This window comes from Acanthaster planci, linkage group LG12, assembly GCF_054643075.1.
Source record: "Acanthaster planci isolate LZ-2023a linkage group LG12, COTS_SCS, whole genome shotgun sequence".
Taxonomy (NCBI): domain Eukaryota; kingdom Metazoa; phylum Echinodermata; class Asteroidea; order Valvatida; family Acanthasteridae; genus Acanthaster; species Acanthaster planci.
The window spans coordinates 16,445,469-16,469,952 of record NC_141788.1 but is presented as its reverse complement, the minus strand read 5'-3'; the positions used below and the strand labels follow the sequence as shown (position 1 = coordinate 16,469,952).

Genomic DNA, 24,484 nt, shown 5'->3' with positions numbered 1-24,484 from the left:
GTGACCTCGGCAAAAAGCGTTTTTCAAAGGGAATGCTAAATGCAAATGAATTGTAACTTTGCCGGCGGCGTTGCATGGCAAAAATTTGACCCTTTTCAAAATTATCCATCCTTGTCAAGAGACCTCCACCATGACGCACGTCAGTGCCCATTGGTAACTCCGATCAGAGCCTTGAATTTGGCCGACGCGTAAAAAAAGACAACCGCTAGCGCATTTTGTCTTCATGTGGTCGACCGACGGAAGTCTGCAGAAACATCACCCTTGGTTATTGACGGCTTTACTCAAAATGAACACTTGCCACATTACGATTAATGAAAGATGATGTATACTCGCATTAAGTCTTCAGTGCTGATTTGGTGGTGTGAGAGATAAGTGAGATTTTCATACTTATTAATGTTTTGCTTTCGTATTGGCGGCCAGCAATGGCTTTCCACCCGTTGAGAGAGCAGACCCATCAAACTACCAAAAAGAGGCCAAAAGTTTGGGCACACTTATCTGAATTGACTGAAAAAAAATACGTTTAAATAAAATGCAGTCCGAAAAACACCAATGTTTACCAACGAAGCCTGGATTTGGAATATGGCAAGGACTAGCCCACGGTCCTCGCACAAATCATGCTGTTTAGTCCTACCTCCATTTTTTTCCTTTTTTTTTTATACCGGGCCGGCACTTTACGGTCGATGCAGTGTCCCGTTAAAACCCTGCTGGTTACCCCTAAATCTACACATACATGCACTCTGCATGTACAGCGCATGTTTAGGGTTGTGTTTATTCGGGGACGGCACAACGCCCTCAATCTACTGGTCATCATTGACCACAACAACATCGTGTTTGTATACCGCAATCATAATGAGTCGTGGTTGAGTGGGTCGGTGAGCTGAGGACCACGCAGTATCGATTGGTTGGCAACCGATTGCCCATCCAAACAACCAGTGGTTGGTTCGAGCAAATCCCACTCAATTGATGACGTTTACAAATCGTTGCTGGATCCTTTGACTCAATTGATCCTTAAACTTCACTGAATGGACGGGGGCTGGTTTTCCCGGCAAAGGGGGCGTTAGTCTTTCCAACGAATTTCCTGTTTTAAAGGCACTCGATCTGCTGCTTTTGGACCCACTACGAAGCCACCAGACAGCTCAGTTCAGAGTGTTTGATACGTTGCAGACAATGAATGTGTGGGATGTTTGCGCTTCAGGATAATTCCAGGTTATGACCCAACCAACAACTCTGATAATCCACACTATCCGATTGACTCATCAAACAAATTTTGGGTGTCAGAAGTTCGTGAAGTGTTCAAGTTGATACTGACCATCGTGAGTATTTCGATATCAGTGCACGCAGCCGCGGCACCGGTGGCCTGCGAGACACATCCCCACGTGAGCTCTTGTGCTGCCCCGTTGAAGCCGACACAGCAAAGCTCAACCAACTGACTCCTGGAGATGGAGAAACCTGTTATGCCGCTGACATGTATGCTGGCTTAGTGCATAATACGACATGTACTCATCGTGACATCAGTGGATATACATGTAACTGTTGATCGACATTGTCGTTGTCGAGGGTGTCGATACTATTTTACTACTGGAGGTGATAGCTTGGTCGGATACAATCGAAATCACAAACATCGTGTCGTAATTACTCGGACCTATGCCGGAATAACCTGTGTACAACAGAACGGCTTGAGACTTCCACATCAACATGATGATTTTAAGAAAGCACAGGCGGTTTGTGCTGAGGTAAAAGCGACCAGAATTAATCACCATGACTACCAGCCCAAAAGGTACGCAATATAATACCATTGAAGATTTCAGGTCATCATTATTGTTCATTTAACTATTATTCTTCATTATTGGGAAAAAAACTCCGAGTACCGCCGCACAGGTTCTTACGAAATTATCACAGGTGTAAAGTAGCATGTACATGCATTGTGATATGTCGGCAATTTTGCCACGAAAGATTGAATACGAAGTTGGAATAAGCCTCAGCTTGCAGCTTGTAATAAACGGTATTACAGACGACTTAAGCCTATTCATTAGCAGCGGGTAGATTTGAATTAGTGAGATACATGTCGGGGGCTTGTTAGATTTTTTTTCCGTCACAAGTGAATCTGTACTCATTATTTTTGTCCATACACTATGGCGAATTTTCAAACTCATAACATTATTGTCACTGATTTCCTCATTTTATTGTTTGAGTTCTGCAAGGCAGTTGGTTCCAGCTTATTCTTTGGAGCCGAAAATGGAAGGAAACAATTTTGGAGTTCATGCGGTTCTGTATAGCATGTCTTAAAAATCACGTCAACAAAACACGGGATCCGAATGAAGCTTCATGAACCTCGTCCCGAATTTTCTTTGTAATTATGATTATTTTCTTACAGAATATACGGATCCAGCTCCCCTCTGCGGACTGCCTAAAGGAAATTCATTTGCATGTTAACACACGTTTTGCTTTTAGGCTCTAAATTTAAAGAATGAAGCTTTTAGGCCTTCAATAATAACAAGCTGCGTGGTGTGAATAAAATCAGTTCTTGTATTCGAAATAAATTTCTAAATAATATGCATCTTTTCGTGATATCAAAATGGTAAGTAAAATTCCAGAAAAGCGGTTCACTGGTAATGAATTATGGGTTCGATCAGGCGGGGAGGTGTTTACAAGTACCATACAGACGTTATCCGGTATTTTGGAGTCTCATGAAACTAGACAGTATAGGTGGTACACCCATGCAAATTTTACCATAAACAAAGCTCTTTAAATTATGTTTATAACTACGTGTCTATGACATTTGACAATATTTTACCGTCACCTCATTGTAAATAAAAAAGTGCTCACAGCTTCCATTTTTACGACTACCGTGTGAAAAGAGTGCATGAACATGAATTGAAAGAGTGAAATAAAACTCCGACGTAGCCATTTGCTTCTCGTTGCTAGGCAACCAAGGCTAGGGGATTGAATAAAATTCTGACCCGCTAATTCATGTAATTCTCCGTGATACGACCTTTTAATGGAAACCGCTTCAATGGGGTGTCAAGGAAAGGGAAAAGTGCAAAAGATACACGCCGATCGAAATATTGGTATTTGGCAGGTCAGAATGCTGTGTCTTACATTACTGTTGACACACAATAATGTGGGAAAGGTACATCGGCAGCTTTCTTGCCCGGCCATGATGATGCAGGCCTATGCTTCAGAATGCATCCAGAGTAGAATAGATAGCGTTTGGAGCGAGGGGCTTAACAGTAGGGCATTGTCGCTACAATAATAGGCTCAGGAATTTGCGACATTATAACGAAGGGCGCTTTCAGCGGCTCTATGAGAGCTTCTGCTTTCCCGTAACTAGAAGGCCATTACAATTCACGTCATGGTCAGTCTGCGTCGAGTGAATAGCCGTGCACAAACTGCCATGGGTCATTTAGACCTAGCCCTGGATGCATCTAGGCCTGTATGCTCTGCCGTTTACGGTTACTACGGGAAAAGCACACCTGGGAATCCTTATGAGTGAACGGCTTTGTCACCAAACATCGGTGGCTGATCTAGGTGTTTGAATGAGACAATCTACCTGCTTGCCTCCTACACCAACAACATACTCTTAGTTAACTGAATGTAGTATATTGATCTCTTCCTTTTTTCTCAATCTGAAGCGAGACATGGGACGGAGAGCACCCCCTACCTTTGTCTTGGTAATTTTTGATCGGAATCTCAGGAATTCTTTACAGATATCTAGGAGGATGTGTTTAATAGGTAACAATATTTTAGCGTGTGTATAGGGATTGGACAAGTGTGTGGGGGGGATACCCCTCTGTCCCATATCTTGCTGGGTATATTTATTATCGGTAGATATTTATTATCGGTAAATGGCCGTCCAGTTTCTAGTGATGATACACTTTGAACTGAAGGTCTATAAGTAATTACATGTATCAAATACATATCATTCAAATATAAAATTTTTGCTTCTTTTCAACCCGCAGTTAATATAGAGTAGGCCTATAAATTTGATTTATTCAGAAGAATCTACCAAGAAAGCTTTTTTTAAATTGCTATTGACAAAATACATAATACATAACTTATTCAGGATATTTGCAGGATTTTAAGGGTACAGGCCTAGACCCTAGTTAATTATAATTTCTTGTAACGCTTAATTATTCACACAAAACATACGCCTCTCCACAGATTAATGACCCTAATTAGTAGGTTTTCTCTGGAGTGAATCGGCTGCCAATGAGAAGGCAGGCTTCACCGGAAGGTGTTGTATTTATGGCAGTATTGTGTTGTCATGACAACTGGTTTTGGCGCCATTCGCACAATCATTGTACATGCATGGTTGCTTTCTGATCTGTTCAATGACGTCTGGTTTCAGAAGTGAATGTCAAATAAACCCTTGACGATGAAATACTTGTACACGATTGATATGTATTTGTTGACAATGACATGTAGGCTAGGGTGAAAGTGTTGTTCATCCGTGGTTAAAGGCCTGAGAATCTGAAAGACGTCCGTTGTACTGTGCTGTGGTTAACGATCCGGAATAGCCCCGTGGATGAAAAAAAAAGACGGTGACATGTTTAGTTTCAGATGTAAGAGGGACATCACTTTGTGTGAAAAGATGTCATAGGCCTAAAACCTGTCTACATAAAACAGTGCAAGGTCGGATTCCAACCTGGGTCCTGGCTGGGGATGAAAGGCGAGGAAACTGTAACAGATTCAGGGGGGGGGCAGTTGTGAGACCACCAGGCATCGGCCATTAATAAAAAAAAAATAAGCCGATTCATTAAGCCCCTCTCCATTACAATGTATAAGACCTGCAAAAAGTGTGTGTATGGGTGTGTGTGGAGGGGGGGAGCTATTCCCCTAGTCGTGTGGGGGCGGGCACTGGTCCCCCCCCCCCGTTTCCGCCACCAGGGGACTTGACTTGATTCAGTGGTACAGTCGCCCCAGTCTCCAGCCCAAATACACTGCTAACACTCCAAACAAACTGGATTCATTCCCTTGGCTTCTTGCTCACACATGCAAGTCTTAGTCCTGGACCCCCCCCCCAATCGCATGGAAGACGCAACTCCGCATTTTCAATGATCGGCACTCAGGCCCAATATTTCTTTCTGGCCCTTTGTGTGTACGAATCATAAAACAAGTCAGAACAAAACTAATCCCACTGCACATACATTCACGCCGTCAACATGTACTGCATAATTTAATACCAGCTTTTGATTTTCGAACTTTAGATCAAATTTATGACTTTGATGACCGTGACGCTCTTGTCAAAGCATCGTATAAGTAATCAACTATAAAGTGGCATCCAAATAAAGTAATGTACAGCTACGTGTAGGTCTTGGTCTTTGCCCTTAAGATACACGTAGACAAACTGATAACAGACGTGGCCGTATCTCTGGGCGTCTGTTTTGGACACGGCTTGATATATCAGTTAATTGTGTCTGTAGATTAGGACCTATAAATGCACATTTTTTATGTTGACGTATACAAGTATTTGATCTTACGTTGCATTTTTTAACAGACCGTCAAGAGTATTCAGCTTAATTTTGAAACGCTTGGACAATTTTGTGAACTTTTATTCAGGAAACTCGGACCGGGTTTGCGCCCAATGCGGGAAGAATACCGCCAAGTTCTACAGCCTCCAAGGCAACGACAGGACGCTGTTCTGTTCATCGGAATGTCACCAGGCATTCAACGAAACAAATGTAAGATTCCAAAATTATAGCATGCACCAAAAATCCTCCTCGCATTCCCAAGTATAGGATAAGCGTAACGCCTGTTTGTGCGAGAGTTGGGACCAACTGAAGCATGTTTAGGACTTACATATACCAAGATGAAGTTAATTTCACAGCTATTTCAAAAAGATGTCATCAACGTATTTTAAGGACGACATGTTCGTTGCTGGTTCCATATTGCTCTTCTGGCGGGTTAGTGTGTAAGTTTGCTGCAGATCATTCGCTGATAAACGCCGTAGGGTCCAGTACCCGCCCCTCAAAATTTCTACCGTTTCGTTAAGAATTAGGCCAATTGCCTATTTAAACGCACATTTATGCAGTTTAGAGCCCCGTGACACGACGATATTATTGGGAGACACGTAAGCAGATGTTCGCTGTTTTCCTACTTACCTTTTCCTATAATCCATACTTTACGTGTCTTTGTGTAAGCCAACGAATTAACAGTAAAAATCCTTCCGACCAGCTATTTCTTTTCCATATGAATGTATGTCTCTGGATGTTTTTGCTGTGCAGTCTGATTCGAGCAATCCCCTTCTCATTGAACTGGACGAGAACAGCGGTGAGCACAAAGAAAATGAAACAGAGGTGAGGTAATTGGGTTTACACCATCCCCAGCCATCGCAATGAACTAATTTAAGGGCATGGCTCAGTTTATTAAAAAAAAAGAATCTGCACGGTAATTTATAGGATGGATTAAAAAAACTAATATGCAACCACCTGTGGGAACAATAATACGTGTAGGCTAAGTTATTTTCTTGCCACCGGCAACACTAGGTTAACGAAGTCTTCAGCGCTTGCCATCGTGGGGATGACAACCTCCAGAAGCTGCAAACCCAGTTCCAACTGTACGGCGAAAACCCCAACCAGATGAACGCCAAGGGCCAGACCCTGCTGACCTACGCCATCGCCAAGGGAGACGTCAAGACGCTAGACCTGCTGCTATTGGCCGGCGCCGAAATCGACGCGCATGACGACAACGGCGATACTGCGCTGATGGTTGCCGCACAACTTGAATCTGAAGTGAAGGTAGGTGTTCCACGTGCAAGCTGACAGTTGCGCCGAACAGAATTAAAGAAAGACAGGGGTTGGAATAGTTTCTAGAACAACAAGTTTATCTGCACGTAATTCCTGGGCCCTGTTCGAGATACTTGACTGTACTGCTGGGGATGACTCTCGCGTCTATGTAAGCCGCTATAGACTGTAGCCATATAATTTTTCAGGAGTTACCGTGAATCTTGTTCTGCCGTAGAAAGGTTGCTCAGTGGTGCATAAATGGTTGCTATTTTCTAAACTGTGAACATTTGTTCAAAACATAAATGATTTCAGTGTTCCCTTATCGTTGTCTTTTGTGTTATTCCAATTTCTGGCAGGTTGAGTTCCTTTTAAAGAAAGGAGCACCTACCGACATTACCGACTGGGAAGGGAGAACAGCATTACACAGAACGGAGCAAAACAAGGTAAAACTTAATCACCGATTCTTCTTGTAATTCTCGCCACATTTTATGTACTTATATGTCATTTGAAAGCGCTGGTTATACATTCCAAATCAGTCCAATTTTTATTCTTTGAGTGCAGATGTTTCTACATAGAAATTGTGTCTGTGATCTTTCCTCTTAAATGCGTGAAGGGGATATATAGTGCTGCCTGATTTAAAGTGTAGTTGCTTTCAGTAAATTTCTCTTCTTTCAATGAGTAAAAAGTCGTTCAGTTATTTGCTTTTGACCAGATCCTGACTTCAAGTTGTGATATTCCATATCTCTGTGACCTCTCATTCAGACCATAAAGTGTGCAAAATTGCTAATCGACAAGGATCCTTCGCTGGTTCACAAGACGAACAAGCACAAACAGACTGTATTGCACCTGGTTGCCGGCGAGGTCAGTCGTATACATGTACAACAATATTTTTACTGTGGTTGATTTCTGCCTAAGACCAGTTACTTGCTTTTTCGTTTTGAGATCAGGACAAACTCATTGCAATAGAATGTTGTATTAGACAAAGCAAACTTTCAGATTGTAGCAAAAAACAAACGGTGCACATAGCTCAACATTTCCAAGCAATTTGGGTCAAAGAAAAGGATTTTAAAAGATTGAAAGTTGTTTTTTGTTTCAAGGAGAAAGAAGCAACATTTCAACATTGCAATTTCTAAAGCTAAATCCAGTTTGTAACCTGTTTTATTCAAAAACACCCTGTTTATTTCTCTTTGAGTTTGGTATTTCAGCCGCCAAGTAATTTAAGATTACCTGTTAATCTTTGTAGGGAAATGATGAGCTTATAAAATACCTATTGGACTGCGAGTCTAAGATAAACGAGCTAGACAACTTGGGCCGCACCCCGCTACACTGGGCCATCATCCAAGGAATGGTAGGTATACAAACCACACTCTGTAACGTTGTACTGATATGTCCACGGATTTGGGCTTGTGGAAGATGAACCGCTTCTGAAGTGAACTTACAATGGTTCACCTCTTGTACAAAGAGAATTTGCAAGCAAATCCAATTTGTGCGGTCTCAATCATATCGTACTCTCCTTGTCTTGTTTCGAGACATTATATTGATTCCTCTGATGTTTGGTCAAAATATGTTTATTTTGTTCTGGTGTAGAAAAGCAGCGTGGAGATCCTTCTGGAGAATGGAGGCGGGAAAGCCATCGACGTGCAGGACAAGTTTGGTTTCTATCCGATCCACTGCGCTGTGCAGGTCAACAGACCAGACATTGTACGACTGCTCGTCCACAAGGTAGGACAGGCACCATCTTGGTCACGTTCCTCGAATGCATAAAGAGTATTCGTTTGAAGTAGCCACAGCATGTTCAATAATGGTATCACTGTACCTGCCTAAGTTGGTATGTCAGCCTCATCTAATTACATGTACTGTTTACTGCCGCTTCTTTTGATAGGACTGTCATCTCAGTGCAACAGACTTCGCTGGTAGGACGCCTTTTGTCTATGCTGCCTCCCAGGGTTACCAAGAAATATGTGAAATCTTACTAGAGAAACAAGTGGACATGAACGCATCAGACGGAGATGTAAGCTAATAAATTGTTTCAGCTAGATTTTGTTGGTATACAGCTATAGTGATTATTAGATTCCATCATCATTTTCACCTAAATCTAGTTACATCACTAAAAAATCATCCTAATCTACAGACGTCTCTATAGGCCGATGAACGCATTTTTACTTGACAGGTTGAATGTGGCGACTTTTGGGTAAGGTCATTTGATACGCCGTGATTAGTTTCCAAACAATGACATCGCAGAGGGAGATCTGTCCTCTACAGTGTGTGTTTTCGGCCAGCGCTTCCCGCATTCATGAGGATCGACAGGTCATAACTCCTCTCTGAAAGGACAGTTTGTGTCTTTCGTTTTAAAGACACACATTGTACATGCTGGAAGTGTTGTGCTTTTTTCTTATAGCGTAATTACATACATTAATCATGCAGTACTCAGTGTACCATGCATTCTCTCAACAACCATTAGGGGCTCACAGCATTGCATTTTGCCGCTTCAAGAGGCGACAGCGCCCTCTGCCAGCTGCTCCTCAAGCAGGGTGCAAGTGTGGATCCTACCAACAGGAAACACGAGACGCCTCTTCACCTTGCTACAGCAAGTGAACACAAAGATGTTGTGGGTATCCTCATGCAAAAAGGGTCAAAAGGTGTTTCCATGAAGGATGAGGATGACAGGTATGTTGCTTATTTACAGACAAGTTTTGAGGCAAAGACAGTGAAGAGATACAAATCCACGCTAGGTCCTATATTTTCCATCCTTCAAGGTAAATTTCAGGCTTCTCAAGTTACTCTTCGGTAATTGCGTTGCAGGCCCCCTAATCTTGCACTTTGGGTAATATATCGCGCAAAATGTGATTCTGAACATGAGGTCCAAAAGTGATTGGATGCAATTTGTGCCGTACGATGGGGACTTAGTGATATTTTGGTTTGTTCTCTCTATTCAAAGCCTTTAAATATATATTTAAAACAAACGAGGTGATCTAGCATTTCATTTTTGATTGCTTTGACGAGATGCTCTCAAACTTACTGTTTGCATAATATTTCTGCTGCAGAACGCCTATTCAGCAGGCAGCCGAGAGTGATTATCTAGATATTCTCAAAATCCTAGTCGAGTATGTCGGAACACCATCGCAACAGGACAAAGAAAACAAGGAAAAACCGAATGGCAGGTAAACGTCAGTATGTCATCAAAAGGCGTATCATATATTCATTGATCTAATAAAGTCTAGTAAGAAATTGTCAAATTATGCTTAAAGGTTTTCCGTTCTTTGCACACTTAAAGAGAAGTTTTTAATGGGCGCAGGTTTATGTGAATCAACATTTATTTTCAACAGCACTATTCCAATTTTTTTCAAATGTTTTCCTTAAATTTTTAAAGGTTAGTTTTATAATTTGCTGATTTTTTTTTATCCTTTTCCACCGCTTGTTTTGTCACAGGAAAGACAATGCTGAGCATGTGCTCGACATGCGAGACAGCGAGAACCACACGGCACTATACCTGGCGGCCTCACGCGAGTACAAAGAATGCTGCGAGGTCCTTCTGGGGAAAGGCGCCGCTGTGGACGAGGAGAGCCGACCGCACCTCCTGGCCATGGGACTCATCGAGGAGGCCAAGGAGGAGGCGCCAGAGGCTCCAGCCGAGGTGGCACAGGAGGCCGAGGAAGATGGGAGCACCCTGACGACGAAGGAGAGGTACGCCCCCAGCGTCAGCCCGCCGACAGAGGAACCTCCCATTGAATTGTGTAAGAGCTTGGTGTTGCTGCAACCTTTGTACATGTGCTTGTATAGCGAAGCCCCTGTATTCATCAATCTAGGCCACTTTTATTAACATGCCTGTCTTCTTCACACAGTGCTTGTAATATTCACCTCATTTCGTTTGTTAGATGATAGATGGTTGATTTGAGTGTAACGTTTGGTGGGGAGTAGCCACATAGGCCGCTGCTTACTGCTCGAGTGTTCCAACAGTTTACAAAAATTGAACAGGTTGTAAGGTGTTTCTTTTTTAGTACCGTACTCATCTTGCAAAATGTGCCTGGTTGTATGATTACAGTAAGAACATTTAGCACATATAACCAGAGAGAGCATCTTCTCAGTTCTTAACGCATTGATTATTTTTTTAGCTATTACGTGTGTGGCATTTTGAAGCCTAATTGTCGCCGAATCCATAAATATTCAATTTTCGTAATGTAGGAATTGATCGGGATGTTGAAGTTGCGTCGTAAATTTCTGTTGTTTTGGTGGTTTATTGTTTGTTAAATTCACAGCAATAAGCTAAGGAGTAACTAATTCAATTTTCGATGTTAAAAAAAGTGCACTTTTCAATACACTTAATCCCAGAAGTTTTCATACATTGAAGAAACGTGTAAAGATGTACCTAAAAATGTGTCTGAGAAAAAGTCATCGCCTGTATGCGTTTCTGCCTGACTCGTGCCTATAGGTATAAATTAAATTATTGACAAATACATGTTTACACCCGTATGATTTGTTAAGATAGGCTGATTGCTACATTGTTTGATCGACAGCTCCCGTGACAGACAGGGAGGTAGTGGCCAACACTTCCCGTCACATCCAGGATGATGTCATGTCAACAAAGTCCAGTAAGAGCTTCCGGAAGTCCGGCAGCAAGCTGGACAGTTGGGCCAAATTCATTGAGAAGAAGAAACTCAACAAGGACAACATGATTCAGACGTACGTATACGCCTACATGCCCAGTCATATCAGATGCAGTGGCAAATTAGAATAATGCTTTTAAAAGTGTCTCCTCGGTGATGGCAGAAAAGGAAGCAGACGTGACACACACTTGTGAAGTTATTAAGCATTTCTGGCGAAAGAAACCTAGGATTCCTCGAAAGCACCCTAGGCTCTGTAGCTTGTTTGAAGAAAACTGTGTAGACAGGAGAAGCAGCAACAATTTCAAGGTGGCAGGAAAATCAAGAAGACTATTCTGGGTAAAACTCACCCAATCAGGGAGAGACTGAAACCCCCATTCCACACCTGGACTGAGCTGGGAATCAAACCTGGGCCGCAGAGGTGCATAAATGGCGAGAAAAGAACCCCTACTGCAACCTGACTTTCCAAGGCTATTGTCACCTTATGCTTGCCAAGCAAACAAGAAGACACTATAAGAATTTGTGCGTATTCGGACGAAAAATGTTATCATGCGTTCTTCGTACCATGTACGATCTTTAGTTATACAATATTTTGCCAGTGCGTGTGTGGTGTAGTTAGTGGGTCGTACAGTTCACAGATGTTAAAACATATCATGTTAAAAAGGCAGCGAGCGAATTCAGTGCATAAGGATACGTTGCAAGCCATGAAAATTGAAAACATTAACCCCCTTGCTGGATCATTTTGCAGTATGACAAAGATGGACGATTAAATTGAATCAAGTAACTGTCATGAAATAAGTAGTTTGTCTTCGTTATATGCATGGTGTATTAACATGTCCGGTTGAGGTTTTATGAAGTTTTTGGGGCGCATCTGTCCATTTGGACTGGCATAGCCTCTTCTCCAAATGTAAAAATATAATAAAGCTCCATCTATATTCATTCACTTTGAGCATATTTTTTTTCTCAATCTCTCAAAAAATGAACAGAAAGCGCAGCATACCCAAGTACACAGGCTCTCCCTACCTCATTCCCCAAGTTGACCGCCATGTTTTTAGGAGGTACCTGATTGGTCATCGCACCGCTCACGATATCTACAGTGAAGAGAAGCCGACCAACCATGGGAAAGTTTACTCAAAGAACGCTCAACCGAGAAAATACTCTTACTCGCGAAGTGCAACGTCGGATAAGCCGACCTGGAACGACACTTTTTGAAGCGGTTTCGACTGCATGGGAATTGAGGCATTACTGACTTTGTCAGTTCAAGCTGAAACTATGCATAATGATCTTGCACGAGTACAAAATATGTATTGGTCTTAATCGCATTCTTTCCACTATGCATCCTGTGCATTATTTATGGCTAAAACTTGCCCGAGTGTCGTCATCGGGAAGGTGAATACCTAAGTAGAATATGACTTGTTACATTAAATGCATTTTAAGCCGAATTGTCTTTTTCATGCCGTTCTCTCGTCTTTAATTACAGTATTGTCAATTCACGGTCGGTTCTTTTCTACACAGATTTCGAGGAAATGGGAAAAACTATTTAATGAAAAATATAGAAATGTGGCATTTTGTTGTTTTGTTAAATAAACAGCTGCATTATTTTTATTCAAAACATTTAGAAGCAATGAAGAATTATACTCACGATCTGGACCTCGCATAAAATGGAACCTTGTGAAAACAAAATTTTTTTTACCGACGAACAAATTTTGATGTAACATAGAGATAGTGTTATCCAAAAACCGTAACCATGCATTTAGCTTTCACGAAGGAACATCTATATTTCTTGTTCGAAATACTACTTTGTACATTTTAATCAATTAATCGTGTGAATATAAACATAGAGTAATTCTGTTCATAATTTACATTTAGGTATAGGTCGGCAATAAACTGTTTCACAATATGAGATTTTAATTTTTAGTTTCTTTAGATTGTTTGTTAACTGGGCGTTTACACCCTGTTTCACCTCCGTAAATCCCTAACCCGAGATTACAAAATCGCATTTCCAAGTCTTTTTGCTCCATATATCGTACAGTGTAGAGCCCGAGTATAAGGCGCTGTCGCTTACCACCGGGACCTGCTCTTGCACCCAGTGAGCTTTTCAAATAGGGTGGGTGTCGGTTTAAATATCACTCACAAAGCACCTCAAAAACTGCAGAGCATTTAGGATAACTTTATAGCCGTGAGACGTATACATGTACTTATTTTCAGCCAATTTATTTATTTTCAGGAATAAGAGTGTGTTGCGTTTGTGAAATGTTAATGTTGGTCATAAAGAAACTAACCGTGAACACGACAACGAATATAAGACAAGACGTTGGGTGCGAGGGAGAGCTTAGTATCTGATGTTGCTAAGAACAGGAAAATTTCTATCGATGACATGTATATTTTGCTGTAAGCTCTTGCTAGCCAAGATTACACCTCATTTCGATTTCAACTTGCTCACTCTTTTTAGTGCAGTCGCCGTTCCCGTGGGCAACTGGCAATGTGTCATAGGAAAGCCGACAATAGAGTGACGAGCTCTTAACGTGTCTGCTATTAACCTCCATTCCCGCTCCCAACAGGCACATTCAAAATACTTCCACCTACATCGCCAACCAGCCAAGCAGTTTATACCCTGTCAGATTCCCACCCAATACGCATGTTTTTAATTAAAAACTTGAGACCACAAGTGCCAAACACGAGTTGAAGGACAGGTTATTGTAGGTGTAATTATGCGTGACGGTCGTTGTCCCTTAGTCGTTTCTATCGGCAGTTTAAAATTAGTACACTCTTTTTTTCTCTCAGTCACAGATCAAAATCAATCAACGCTCAAAATGCATAAATAACATACGTTATTCTCTTAATGTGACGAGATACGCAGTGTTCTCGTGTAAATAATTACTGTCGACAGTATCCAATGTCGACGATTTCCCAGCGAAGAGAGTACACAGAGTTTTGCTTCCATTATGCAGGTTCAAGATACATGTACTAATAAACTTCAGTCGTTCGTCCTTTTTTGTTATTTTTGAAAGACCCCAATATTTTTGGCGAACGCATGTTTAAAAATCATGGTTACCATTCATCCTATTTTTCTTTAAAAAATTGCTTTGAATGTTTAAACTTTACACTTCCTTTCGAGCCAGAAATGTTCGTATATAGGAACATCAGTGGTTATTTCTTGCTCCTCTGGGAAACCCAAATCCTAATAGCAACTATTTGTGCTTGTTTACTTGGTTGTTTTATGTTTCAGTACGCAGGTTTTTTTAAACCTTTTACGTTTGTTATTTGAAATGCTCTGTGCACGCCTTTGCGCTAAAGCGCGCCTGAAGTGGTCCCAAGGAATAACCCTCTATTCGTGACAAGGTGAATTGTGCACTGTCCGCCATCAAGATTTTGCCAGTAGGGACCAGAGATTAATCAAGACAAAATACCATCCATTTCAAGGAGATACGATCTATGAATCCAGTCCCGGGTGGGAATTATGGGTTGTTGATGCAATTGCTGTCAGCCACTGTGACAGAAAGCGAAGTGAATCTGCGCGTGGGCCGTCCACACGAACCTGTTTTAATGAAAGAACCAATTGCGTGGGGATTGAACGGGACACTTACGTTACGTTTGACAACTTTCATGATCTGGTCGTGGAGGGGACTGGCCAAGCTTTAGCTGGTAGAGACGATAAACCCACATTACGCATTGGCCACGTGGGAATGTGGTTTATATTTCTTAACACTTCTGTAACAGAACTTGAAAAAGGCTTATGGCAAATTTGAAATGCTTTTTATTTGTCTAGGTTATAATTTGGAATGTTTTCGTAACCAATACAATTCCATAGTAAGCCCGTCTTTGAAATCTAATAATGTGCAATGTTATGTCACCAATTTCCGCCATAAGGGTTTGACTTGCAACACTTTTTAATTCCTGTCAGAATCATTGATTAAATATCTGGTCGGGAGTTTGAACAGACAAAGCTGAAATACACACTTCTTCCCCAAATGCTTGTATTCGTCGTTTGGTTTTAATGCCAACTGTTTAATTGATGCATCGATAAACAATTTTGTTTTATTACAATGACAATTAATATTCAGTTTTGGCTGGTAATATTATTATATAGGCCTGACTGCGTGGCGCCCAGTCACTGCAAGGCCCAAAAGCTGATTGAAAAAAAAGAACACCTGAACTCCAGCGATAAACCCCAAACACTCATTATTAATTAACTGCATTCAAGATAAAGCAAAACATGTCAAGCTTTTCAAGGGCATTTCCTCCTACATGGGAAAAGAAATCTCTAGAGTATTCGAATTTAAAGACTTAAACGGATCTTCGAAATCTCCTAAGTGCACGTATGATTGTTTTCGTTGTGGGTTATTAAAAGTTTGTTGAAGGTTTTTTCTTGTCATTTTACTGTAAAGTAAGCTAAGCCTACTTTTAAAAGGTCGTTTTAAATTTACCGTGAATGCTGCTTCGAGGATATTTTCTTTGAGCAATGGATGGATCGGCTTCAAATTTGGCATTGTACCAAATCTTTTTGGAACAATGGGTTAAATGCAACAAAACAAAAACAGCAAGTTTCACGCATTGAGTATAATTATCACGCAGCCCTCGCACTCAGAGCTTGGATAAAGAAAATAAAACTCACCAAAATGGCAAAGAATGACCCCATTTTAAAACACTCGATATAAATTACTCACGAAATACGATACACACCAGAATAGCTGTGCGCATCTGGTGGAGATCACTCAATGAATTGCAATTATGTTTGCCCTCCTTCGATATTTCATCCGCTTGATTACCCAGTTATTACACCCGAGACAGTCGAAGATTAAAAGAAAATGAACCTTGATGTCTTCTGTTTTGTTAGCCTCCAATGCCACTTTAGAAGCATGTATTTTGGACCCAGAAATAATAATGGAAAAGGGTTCACCGACCACTGATGCTAAAGCGTATTGATGCGTGTCTGCATGATAGCGTCGCGTGGTCGGCTACATGTCGTATAACTGAAGAGATGTTTCCGCACTAAGGTGCCCGTCTGAGAAAATAAAAACCAGAAGCAGGATACATGAGCTTTCATATGAACACAGATATCGCCGGGGTGCGTATAGTGAAGACGTGTTTGCTATAGCCAGGTGGCAATAAAAATATCTAACTGATCAGTGCCGGTAGGTTTCCAGTCTGAAGCTGTCTGCTTGATACAAAGCTTCACTGTAGGCCCTCTCCTGGTTTACTACCAACCGGGAGAAATAAACCTTCTAGCAAAGATTATCAAATTCTTTTCGTCATTTAACTTGTCGTTAAGCTTTTTTCCTTTTTTAATGTACCTTTTCTGTAATAGAATTTTGCCCAATTTACCTTTTTAGAATAAAGTATTCATTAAGAAAAGTGGAGGGGGGAGTGTTCAAAATGTAACTCACATCAACTTGAAGGTTTGACGAATTTTAACCTTGTCCAGTTATCACCGTCCTAGAATAAAATAGAGCAGAGTTTGGGAAAATCACGAAATCACGTTCAATTGATCCCGAAGGATCCACAGCCCACACCTTAAAGACAATAGGCCTAAAAGCCTCAACACTATCCGACTCCTGCTAGAGGGGCGATGGTACAGAGAGAGAGAGAGAGCATCAGGAGGGGGTCAACAGAACGGAAAACAATGTCATCTAAACTGGTCACCATTTCGGTCAATTGTTTCCAAACTGTTTTGGGAACACAAAGTTGAAGTTTGTTGTTTCTGTGGGTCTTTATTTCGGTATAGACAAAAAAGTTTTTATTTTCTTCTTTGATTATAGATTGGTTAAAATTATTTTTTTTTAAGTCATAGCCCCTGGAAGTCTTACGAACACACAAGAAGCAAAGGAAAGCGGCCATCGATGACACCAATTTCTTGCTTAAAATTACCTAACCTGCAATCCACGGTTGACTTACTTGTCCGAGTGCTCCGGCAGTACATATTCCGGCAGACCCTGTTGCCTCCTCTCCGGCCCTGGCAGTCCGAGTCCTTGGTGCACGGAGTCATCTGGTAGTATCGCTCGCATTCCCAACCCAGACAGTAGCGCCGGCCGAAGGTGTTGAATCGGCAGTCCATGTCGGTTTGACAGTACTGGACGTACGGCTGATAAGAAGACAAATATATAAAGTGACCACAAAGGCTTCTGTTTTCAGTTAGGTTAATACACGCATGTTAATGCAACAAAAAGGGTAGAATTGTGCCAGACCACCCCCTGTAACTTGGTATACTTCACTTCCAATATCTCAATGTCCCACCTTGATATTGCTGCGCTTATGAACTTTCCCATGTTGATAAATTTATACTTTCGTATAAATGATTACTTGATTTCCAAAAAAAGAAGCGCCCTGATGTGCTCTCGTTCTTTGGTTTAAGAACATTAAGGAAGCTCGGAAAAAAGGCTTAAGTTAAATCGGAGGCACTGGTTATGGTCCAGGTCCCTGAAATATTGAATTTGCCATCAATATATAGATCGTTTGAATTCCAGATTTAGATCCATGATGATTTGGCTTAGGGCAAAGGGGTGTTTACTATAACATTTCCTGAGAGAAAGTACTGATATTTTGCGGGCATTTGATAAAAGCGAATCAAACGCAAAAGGTTCTTTAAAAAAGGAGGGAAAACGGGGAATGTTACTTAAAAGAAAAGAGCGCCCGGAGTGATCTGGAGCGGCGACACCGCGAGATGGACGTGGTGCAACGCGCAAGCGCATGAAAGATGTTAAGAAATGAAGGCGTGCCCCCAAAGGCGGTTAAAGGCCAGTTATTAGCATTTTTGGGGGACATTTTTTGGGGTATAAGAAATTTGGGAACATTAAAGTAAGTATTTATAGCAATTTAGAAGCATGAGGGTGAATTTGGGGGCTTTTTACATGCTTCTTGAAGGAAAAGAAATGAAATAGTCCCAAACTATCGCCTTTCTCTCTTTTCTTTTCAAGTCAACGAAATCTCCATTTTTTGGGAGGCCGCATGGCCAGCACCCCCCCCCCCCCCGATCCGCTGTATGGTATGGTACTTCATAGATGAATGGATGGCCCATATAGCTGGAATAGTACTTGGTACGCAGTTCTTATTAAAATACGTCAGAAAAAAACCCAAAACAATTTACGTCCCTGACGAAAGATTTCATCAACAGTCATAACTCTCCTTTAATTAACGCACGCCCGAAACCTGCACTCGCCAACTTTAATTACAAAATGAATCGTATGGATTTCAGTTTCAATTTCAAAATGACAATCTTGGAATACGCACACAAACAACAACTATGAACTATGAAACAGGCCGGTTCGCGAGACGAGAGAGTCACGCTCAAACACCAGCGTGCTACGCCCCAATTCATCCTCCCAAGAGAGTCTTTAGAAACAGGTTTATGTGCGGTCAAATTCGTGTGAAGACAAGGTATAAAATTTCTCATCAAAACCAGTTAGCTTTCCTTAGTGGGGCCCACGAATAGTTGAAATGTATACTTCTCTTGAGAAAAAACACGACTTGACCTTCTTTTTACAACCTACTTGACTGCGTATATGGTTTGTCGATCAAAAGCTCAGCTTTACGTTTCGGGCCTTTTTACACATATCATAAACATGTGAGCCGCGTGTAATTCAGCCTTTTAGGTTTCCCAATGCCATTTGGGTACCTTCAAAAATATGTGCTAATTACCTAAAGCGGTTAGATATGAGAATCATAACTATTCATGCAAAACACGCTTTCCTGTTACGACTTCACTTTGCCGAAGAGCGAGAAAAGAAAAAGCCACCAAACCTCACGGTGATTTTTACGATCAGGTGGTGCAGTGTGAAATCTGAACTTGATAAAAAAGTATCCATTGAGTGTACGGTGGACATAACGTAATGCTCAGTACGCGCATCGGGACGCAGGGACTTCATAACAAGGAGACCTCATTTCACATGACATCGGATTGAGAAACTGGGTCATCAGCTTTAAGTCTTCCAAGAGAAGTAAATCATGCATGTACACTGACCAGGTTTTCAGGAGCATTTCATCAATATTGAGCAATTTTCAAATGCCAACACAGAATGGGGGAAGTCAGCTCCGCACCGCACCACAGATGCGCAACACGGTGGTCTTCTTAAACTAGAACTCCCGTTTGAGTTCTTGTTTGGGCACGTGCCTTTGGGAATGGCGGTAAAACAAGTCGGGGGACATGTCCAGTGTTCCACAAAATGACGACGTGACAACTTCTAACTTGTCAACTTAGTATCCCGGTCGAAATCGCGGTATTACGGGCGGTGAATAAAGAATAATGCTCCTCATCGTCGACGTGAGCTAACACAGTAAAGATCACGAACTTTCTTGCCGGCTTATAAATACGATAATGTGTGCTTCAACAAACTGCAGCCACGGAGCCCACTTTTAATTAGGGTGAACCAATTCAAACGAAAAATGACCCGTTGGTATTCTTTTCCACACTGAGGTCCTACTGGTCGGAACTGAGGACGGCAGTCCTGATATGAATTGTTCAGAATAGTGCCATATTTCAGGACAAATTTGTATCAAATATTTTAAAATTGTCGTTTGACCTAAAATGGGTGAAATGAACTCCTTTTTGTTTGTCATGCGAACAGATTTTGACTATTATTTTGTCAGAACACAGCGTGCCTATTTTGAGTGCCAGGTCACGCTCTCCAATCGAAAGTAGCAGTCGCTGTTTGAATTTCACGCCATAAAAATGATAGCCCTTCGGGGAACGATCGACTGTCCCGACTTAGAATTGTCACAGTACTTGTTTATCTCTTCAGTTCGTGTATAGACATTTCATAATCGATGCTCCAGATCGACCTCTGAAAGCCAGAAGTGGAACGATGTTGTTGATGCCACGGGAGGCGTGCAGCGGCGTGCGGTAGCGGTGTATTCTTCGGCCGTCAAATCTTGCAAATTTTGTGGGCGCGTGTTCGCCTGACGGGCAGAACGCATTGATCTGTTGTGGTGCTGTCGCCTGCTACGAGGTGTTAAAACATATAACCCCGAAATAAAAGGAAACGCGATTACTTCATTTGGTGCGCACTTAGCTGGATATTACCAATAAGTGTTTTCTTGAGTGTTTTTAACATCACCTCACGTGAAAACCGTGTCACGGACAAACGAGGAAGTTCACTGTATTTTTGCGAGGAAATTTTTTTTTTCACAATTTCAACTGAACATTTTATCCGCTTTGAAGCAAAGCAATGCTTTACAAGCTATATATGATACACACAGTTCATAGAAAGCTCAACTCGAAATCAGGTAGAAATGAAACAAGTACATGTATATCAGCTCTGAGTTCTAGTATGGTTGTGATTGGATGCTACACACAATGACAGGGACAGCCTTAAGAACACTGAAACAGCCGCAGCAGACGCTGAACACCTTTGGCGTCTACGTATAGGTCTAGGCCCAGAATAAGACCGACGTAAGTGTGCTAAGTGTAAAACCTACACATGTATTTTTGAATCGTGTACCACTATTTGTCCACTTGCATGGGTAAGTTAAAAGTTGGAGGCCACGATTTCTGTAAGGGGCCCGTAGTGGATGGTGTCGATGTTTTATGTATACTAAAAGCTCGCTTTCTACAGATCTGCACGAAGCCAACGCTAGCCTCAAGGGTGAGGCTTCTGTACCCTTCCCCTCCTTAGAGGCGCGTCTTAACAGACATTCAGAAGCCACGTTCAGAATGCCATTCACTTTACTTTTTAAAACCATAATCAGCAGTAAATGGCTATGTGTAAAATATTCTAAATATAAATAAAACTCACCAGAGCTGCTGAAACAACCAGGACATCGGCACACAGCATCAGCGCCAGGCACACGATGACGAGTTTCATCTTGGCCTTGATTCTAGAGAATCGGTCGTCAAAATCTCACGCAACTTTTCCCTTTAAAATTTGCGGGTGGTTTGCCTGTGAGCCGGTGTTTTAACAGAGGTAAGCTGTCACAGTAAGTTGTTGAGTGGTACGGATCATGAGCACCTTCGGCCAGCCTGACGCGTTTTATAATGTTCACGGATTGAAGCGGTCGGAGAAAGGTGATTGGGCGTGAGAAGGGCACGCGCAGTGTGCTGCGTGGAGAGGCGGTCAGCCCTCATGCATGCGTACATGCATGAGGCAACGCCATCAAAGTGACGTCACATTACAAAGTGACGGCATCTCACGAGACAAATATAGGCTTCTCAGCTTGAAAGGACGTGAAGTTACCGAAAACTGAAGCCGCTTACACCAAATGGAGTCCTTGGACTGTATTTCTTCAGCGGCTTATGATTGGGATGTACCCATTCCGGCTGCAGAAAGAACATGGGTTTTCGTTTAAATCTCCTGCATGACGCTACTGAAAATTGGAACAGCACACAACCTAACCCATTTCATCTTTTAAACACGTGTGTTTTATGTCAAAGGCACCGTTGAACTCTTCTTCAATCGATAAACCAAATCATTTGCGTGCTTTGAGCAAGCATTTTATGTCCTTTTGATTTGACTTGCTGGTGCTGACAATAACCTTTCCATACGCGTAAGGGTAAGCCTGTTTGTCCCTTGGTGTGTCTACAGTTGTTCTCCCGGGCCGGTAGGCAGTAGCTACGGAAAACCCGTAGTCCAGTTAGCTGATTTCCCGTTTAATACCTACCTCCCAATTACAGTCTCAAGACTCTCAGTGCCTGACTTTTTACAGGTATACTGCATCGCAACTCCCGCACCTCGGCTTGTGAACTCCGAGTAAAGTCCAGAGTGAAGTCCGCTGATCTGCAGTAATTACAAACACTGGTCATTCTTCTAGTTCGGTATACTCCGAGGAGTCTGCGGGAGGTCAACCAGATACAATAATATTGAGTATACCCCTTTTTTTCTAGGATTTCCTTAGATGGTTTCTTCCGATGTGACCGACCTATGATCCCCACCCGTCGGTAGGTGACCATCCGCGTGAACCAAGAGGCGTCACGACGAATTGCAGGCGCACCGTCGAGACTTTCCAGGTGTTTTAAGTTAAAACACCAGCGGCTGTGTTGTGGTAGGGCATATGTAAACCATAGTCAGTGCATCAGCTAGCCTGGCTTCCTTCCTCCATGGTTGGACATACTACTTCTGAAGTGGTTAACAATTCTTACTCGGCGTGATAATAATGTACAGTGTAGGCCTACTCCGACGTGCACGATAGCAACAGGTCCAGTCAGTACTAGTGGCTTAGCTATTATATTATACCCTTTGGTATTTTCAAATAGTGAGGTTTCTGTTCTCAGTGATGGCTCATCACAATGATTAAACAGATAAAACCTAAACCTAAGTTTTTCTAGCTGTCGAAACGGGAGAATGTTGTCGGTATCGGCCAACTTAGCACCAGCCGTAATTAGAGACAGTACCTCTGTGGCAAACAGGAGTAGTTCTGTACATGTACATGGAATTAAGCGACGCCCTCACAGCGGATTGTGCATTTGACAATTTAAATCATTGGATGAATGGCGCACTAACTGCACACCATAGTTTCTACGAGCGAACTCTTCTCATTCTTTATATCCTCCTCTTCACAGTTCATCTCATTCCCCAAGAGTTTTACTCATGGACCCCGTTTTGCACGGTTCACCGGACCCCTCTGCACCTCACACAAGTCCCCATTCCACTTGCAGTGCGGGTAATTCCCTTCCAAGAACACGGAAATTCTTGAAAGCGTTGCTTAAACCCACGTCACGCAGAGATCTGTTCAATAAACTCACAGTTTGGGCAACCACTCCGCGGGAAGACTCTTTGGTTTGCCTGTATCAAGTCTCAGCAGCCCCCTGGGGCAAGGCGTGCTTGACGGTTATTTAGATTCATTAATAAATAACTTTCAGTTGCGTTGTGATTTTCCCGGTGGGACTGTGGTTTACTGCGCTGGGATTTTCTGGATAAAATATTGATCGACCTTCTTGTGGTCTCTTCTGCTGTTATTTCATTTTATCATCTACCTTTAAAGCGCCTGCGTGCACTTCAGCCTTCATTCAGGCTTTCTGTACCCGCCGTAACAATGCGGGGATTGGCGTTTACTAAAAACAGTGTCATTTTGTGATTTTTGCAACGGGTTGTAGATTGGAGGGGTGCGTTGAAATGGTCAACACTAAAGGATTAGCAGGTGGATTCCACCTTGAAATGGTCAATATAGACTGTGTACAGTCCAAATTCGTCGGCTGCCGTTAAATTGTCTATTATTATACACTGAAAATAGAAACAACAAACTGATGTTTTAAAGTGATTTTACCAGATCCCTTCTCATGCTGTTTGTTGTACAATTTTTTTTACTTGTGAGCACAAGTGGAATTTTGCTGTATCATGTTCAGTCCGAAAGTAGGTCACCACCAGACGATGACTGAACGTACCGGCCCGGAAAACAGGTCCGGAGCAGGGATGAGTAACTTCACCGGACACCTACTACGATTCCCTGTGCGCCTCCATCGAAACCAAATAAATCTACCGGGCAGACATTAAGGCTTTGTTCGACACAGTCTGGTAGGACAAACACGTCAAAAACTAGACAGACAAACTTCGACGGTTAAATTTGCTTGTCACCGTCGTATGATCTGGGCTAGGCTATTCTGCTAGTATGGAGAAGAAATCAAACCAGTCAGCGTTTTATGAGAATGAATATGACAGTTTCGGGTTATTATGTAAAGTTACAACGTTGTAAATGAAAGCCGGCATATCGACCCACATGGTACAAAAGCTAAGGCTCCTTGCAAACGAGGACATCATGCAACATAACTCAGTACGCGTTGTTGGGTTTGTACAGTTGATGTGAAAGACGGAATCTGTGTGACGTAATGCGAAGTTCAAGTTCATTGGCCGATCTGTGGGCATCGGGGGTCAGTGTCCCAGGTCTCCCAAAGGGCCAAGCCAAAATTTCGGATGGTGTGTATATCTTCAGACACGACCTTCAGATTTTTTTTATAACTTTGTCTTACGTCTGTTTTTAAAGACAGTTGTGCATGTGGGGTCTTCCAAATTTGGGTTTCACCTCCCGCCCAAAGTTAATAGTGCCCCCGCGGGCTGTGCGCTCAAAGATTTGGTGCAATGGGTGCTGCAATATCGTGACGTCTCGCTACGTAGACCAGCGCCCTCTGTCGTACTGTAGGCAGAGCATTGGCCCATGGAGCATTCAAGAAACACTATTTTACATTCTTTTACGTTGTTTAATGTGTCACTTAGGAGTTGAATGCTTCTCAGTAGT

At 42.1% G+C, this 24,484-nt stretch overlaps 1 protein-coding gene and 1 long non-coding RNA gene across 2 annotated transcripts; one reads left to right on the top strand and one right to left on the bottom strand.

Annotated features, from left to right (window-relative positions):
* The first annotated feature begins 207 nt into the window (after window positions 1-207).
* Window positions 208-13,237, top strand: LOC110978500 (uncharacterized). The gene is made up of 14 exons (XM_022233552.2): window positions 208-1,777; window positions 5,560-5,681; window positions 6,225-6,296; window positions 6,486-6,737; window positions 7,082-7,168; window positions 7,488-7,586; window positions 7,969-8,073; window positions 8,313-8,447; window positions 8,608-8,736; window positions 9,187-9,392; window positions 9,770-9,886; window positions 10,155-10,459; window positions 11,240-11,405; window positions 12,313-13,237. The coding sequence occupies exons 1-14, from the start codon at window positions 1,759-1,761 to the stop codon at window positions 12,536-12,538; spliced, it is 2,040 nt and encodes a 679-aa protein (XP_022089244.2). The 5' UTR covers window positions 208-1,758; the 3' UTR covers window positions 12,539-13,237.
* A 2,064-nt stretch (window positions 13,238-15,301) lies between these two features.
* LOC147797199 (uncharacterized) lies at window positions 15,302-21,351 on the bottom strand. The gene is made up of 4 exons (XR_015427361.1): window positions 21,055-21,351; window positions 17,222-17,408; window positions 16,714-16,762; window positions 15,302-16,331 (listed from the first exon to the last, which is right to left on the bottom strand). It is a non-coding gene; the product is annotated as an uncharacterized LOC147797199 (long non-coding RNA).
* Between the last annotated feature and the right edge of the window lie 3,133 nt (window positions 21,352-24,484).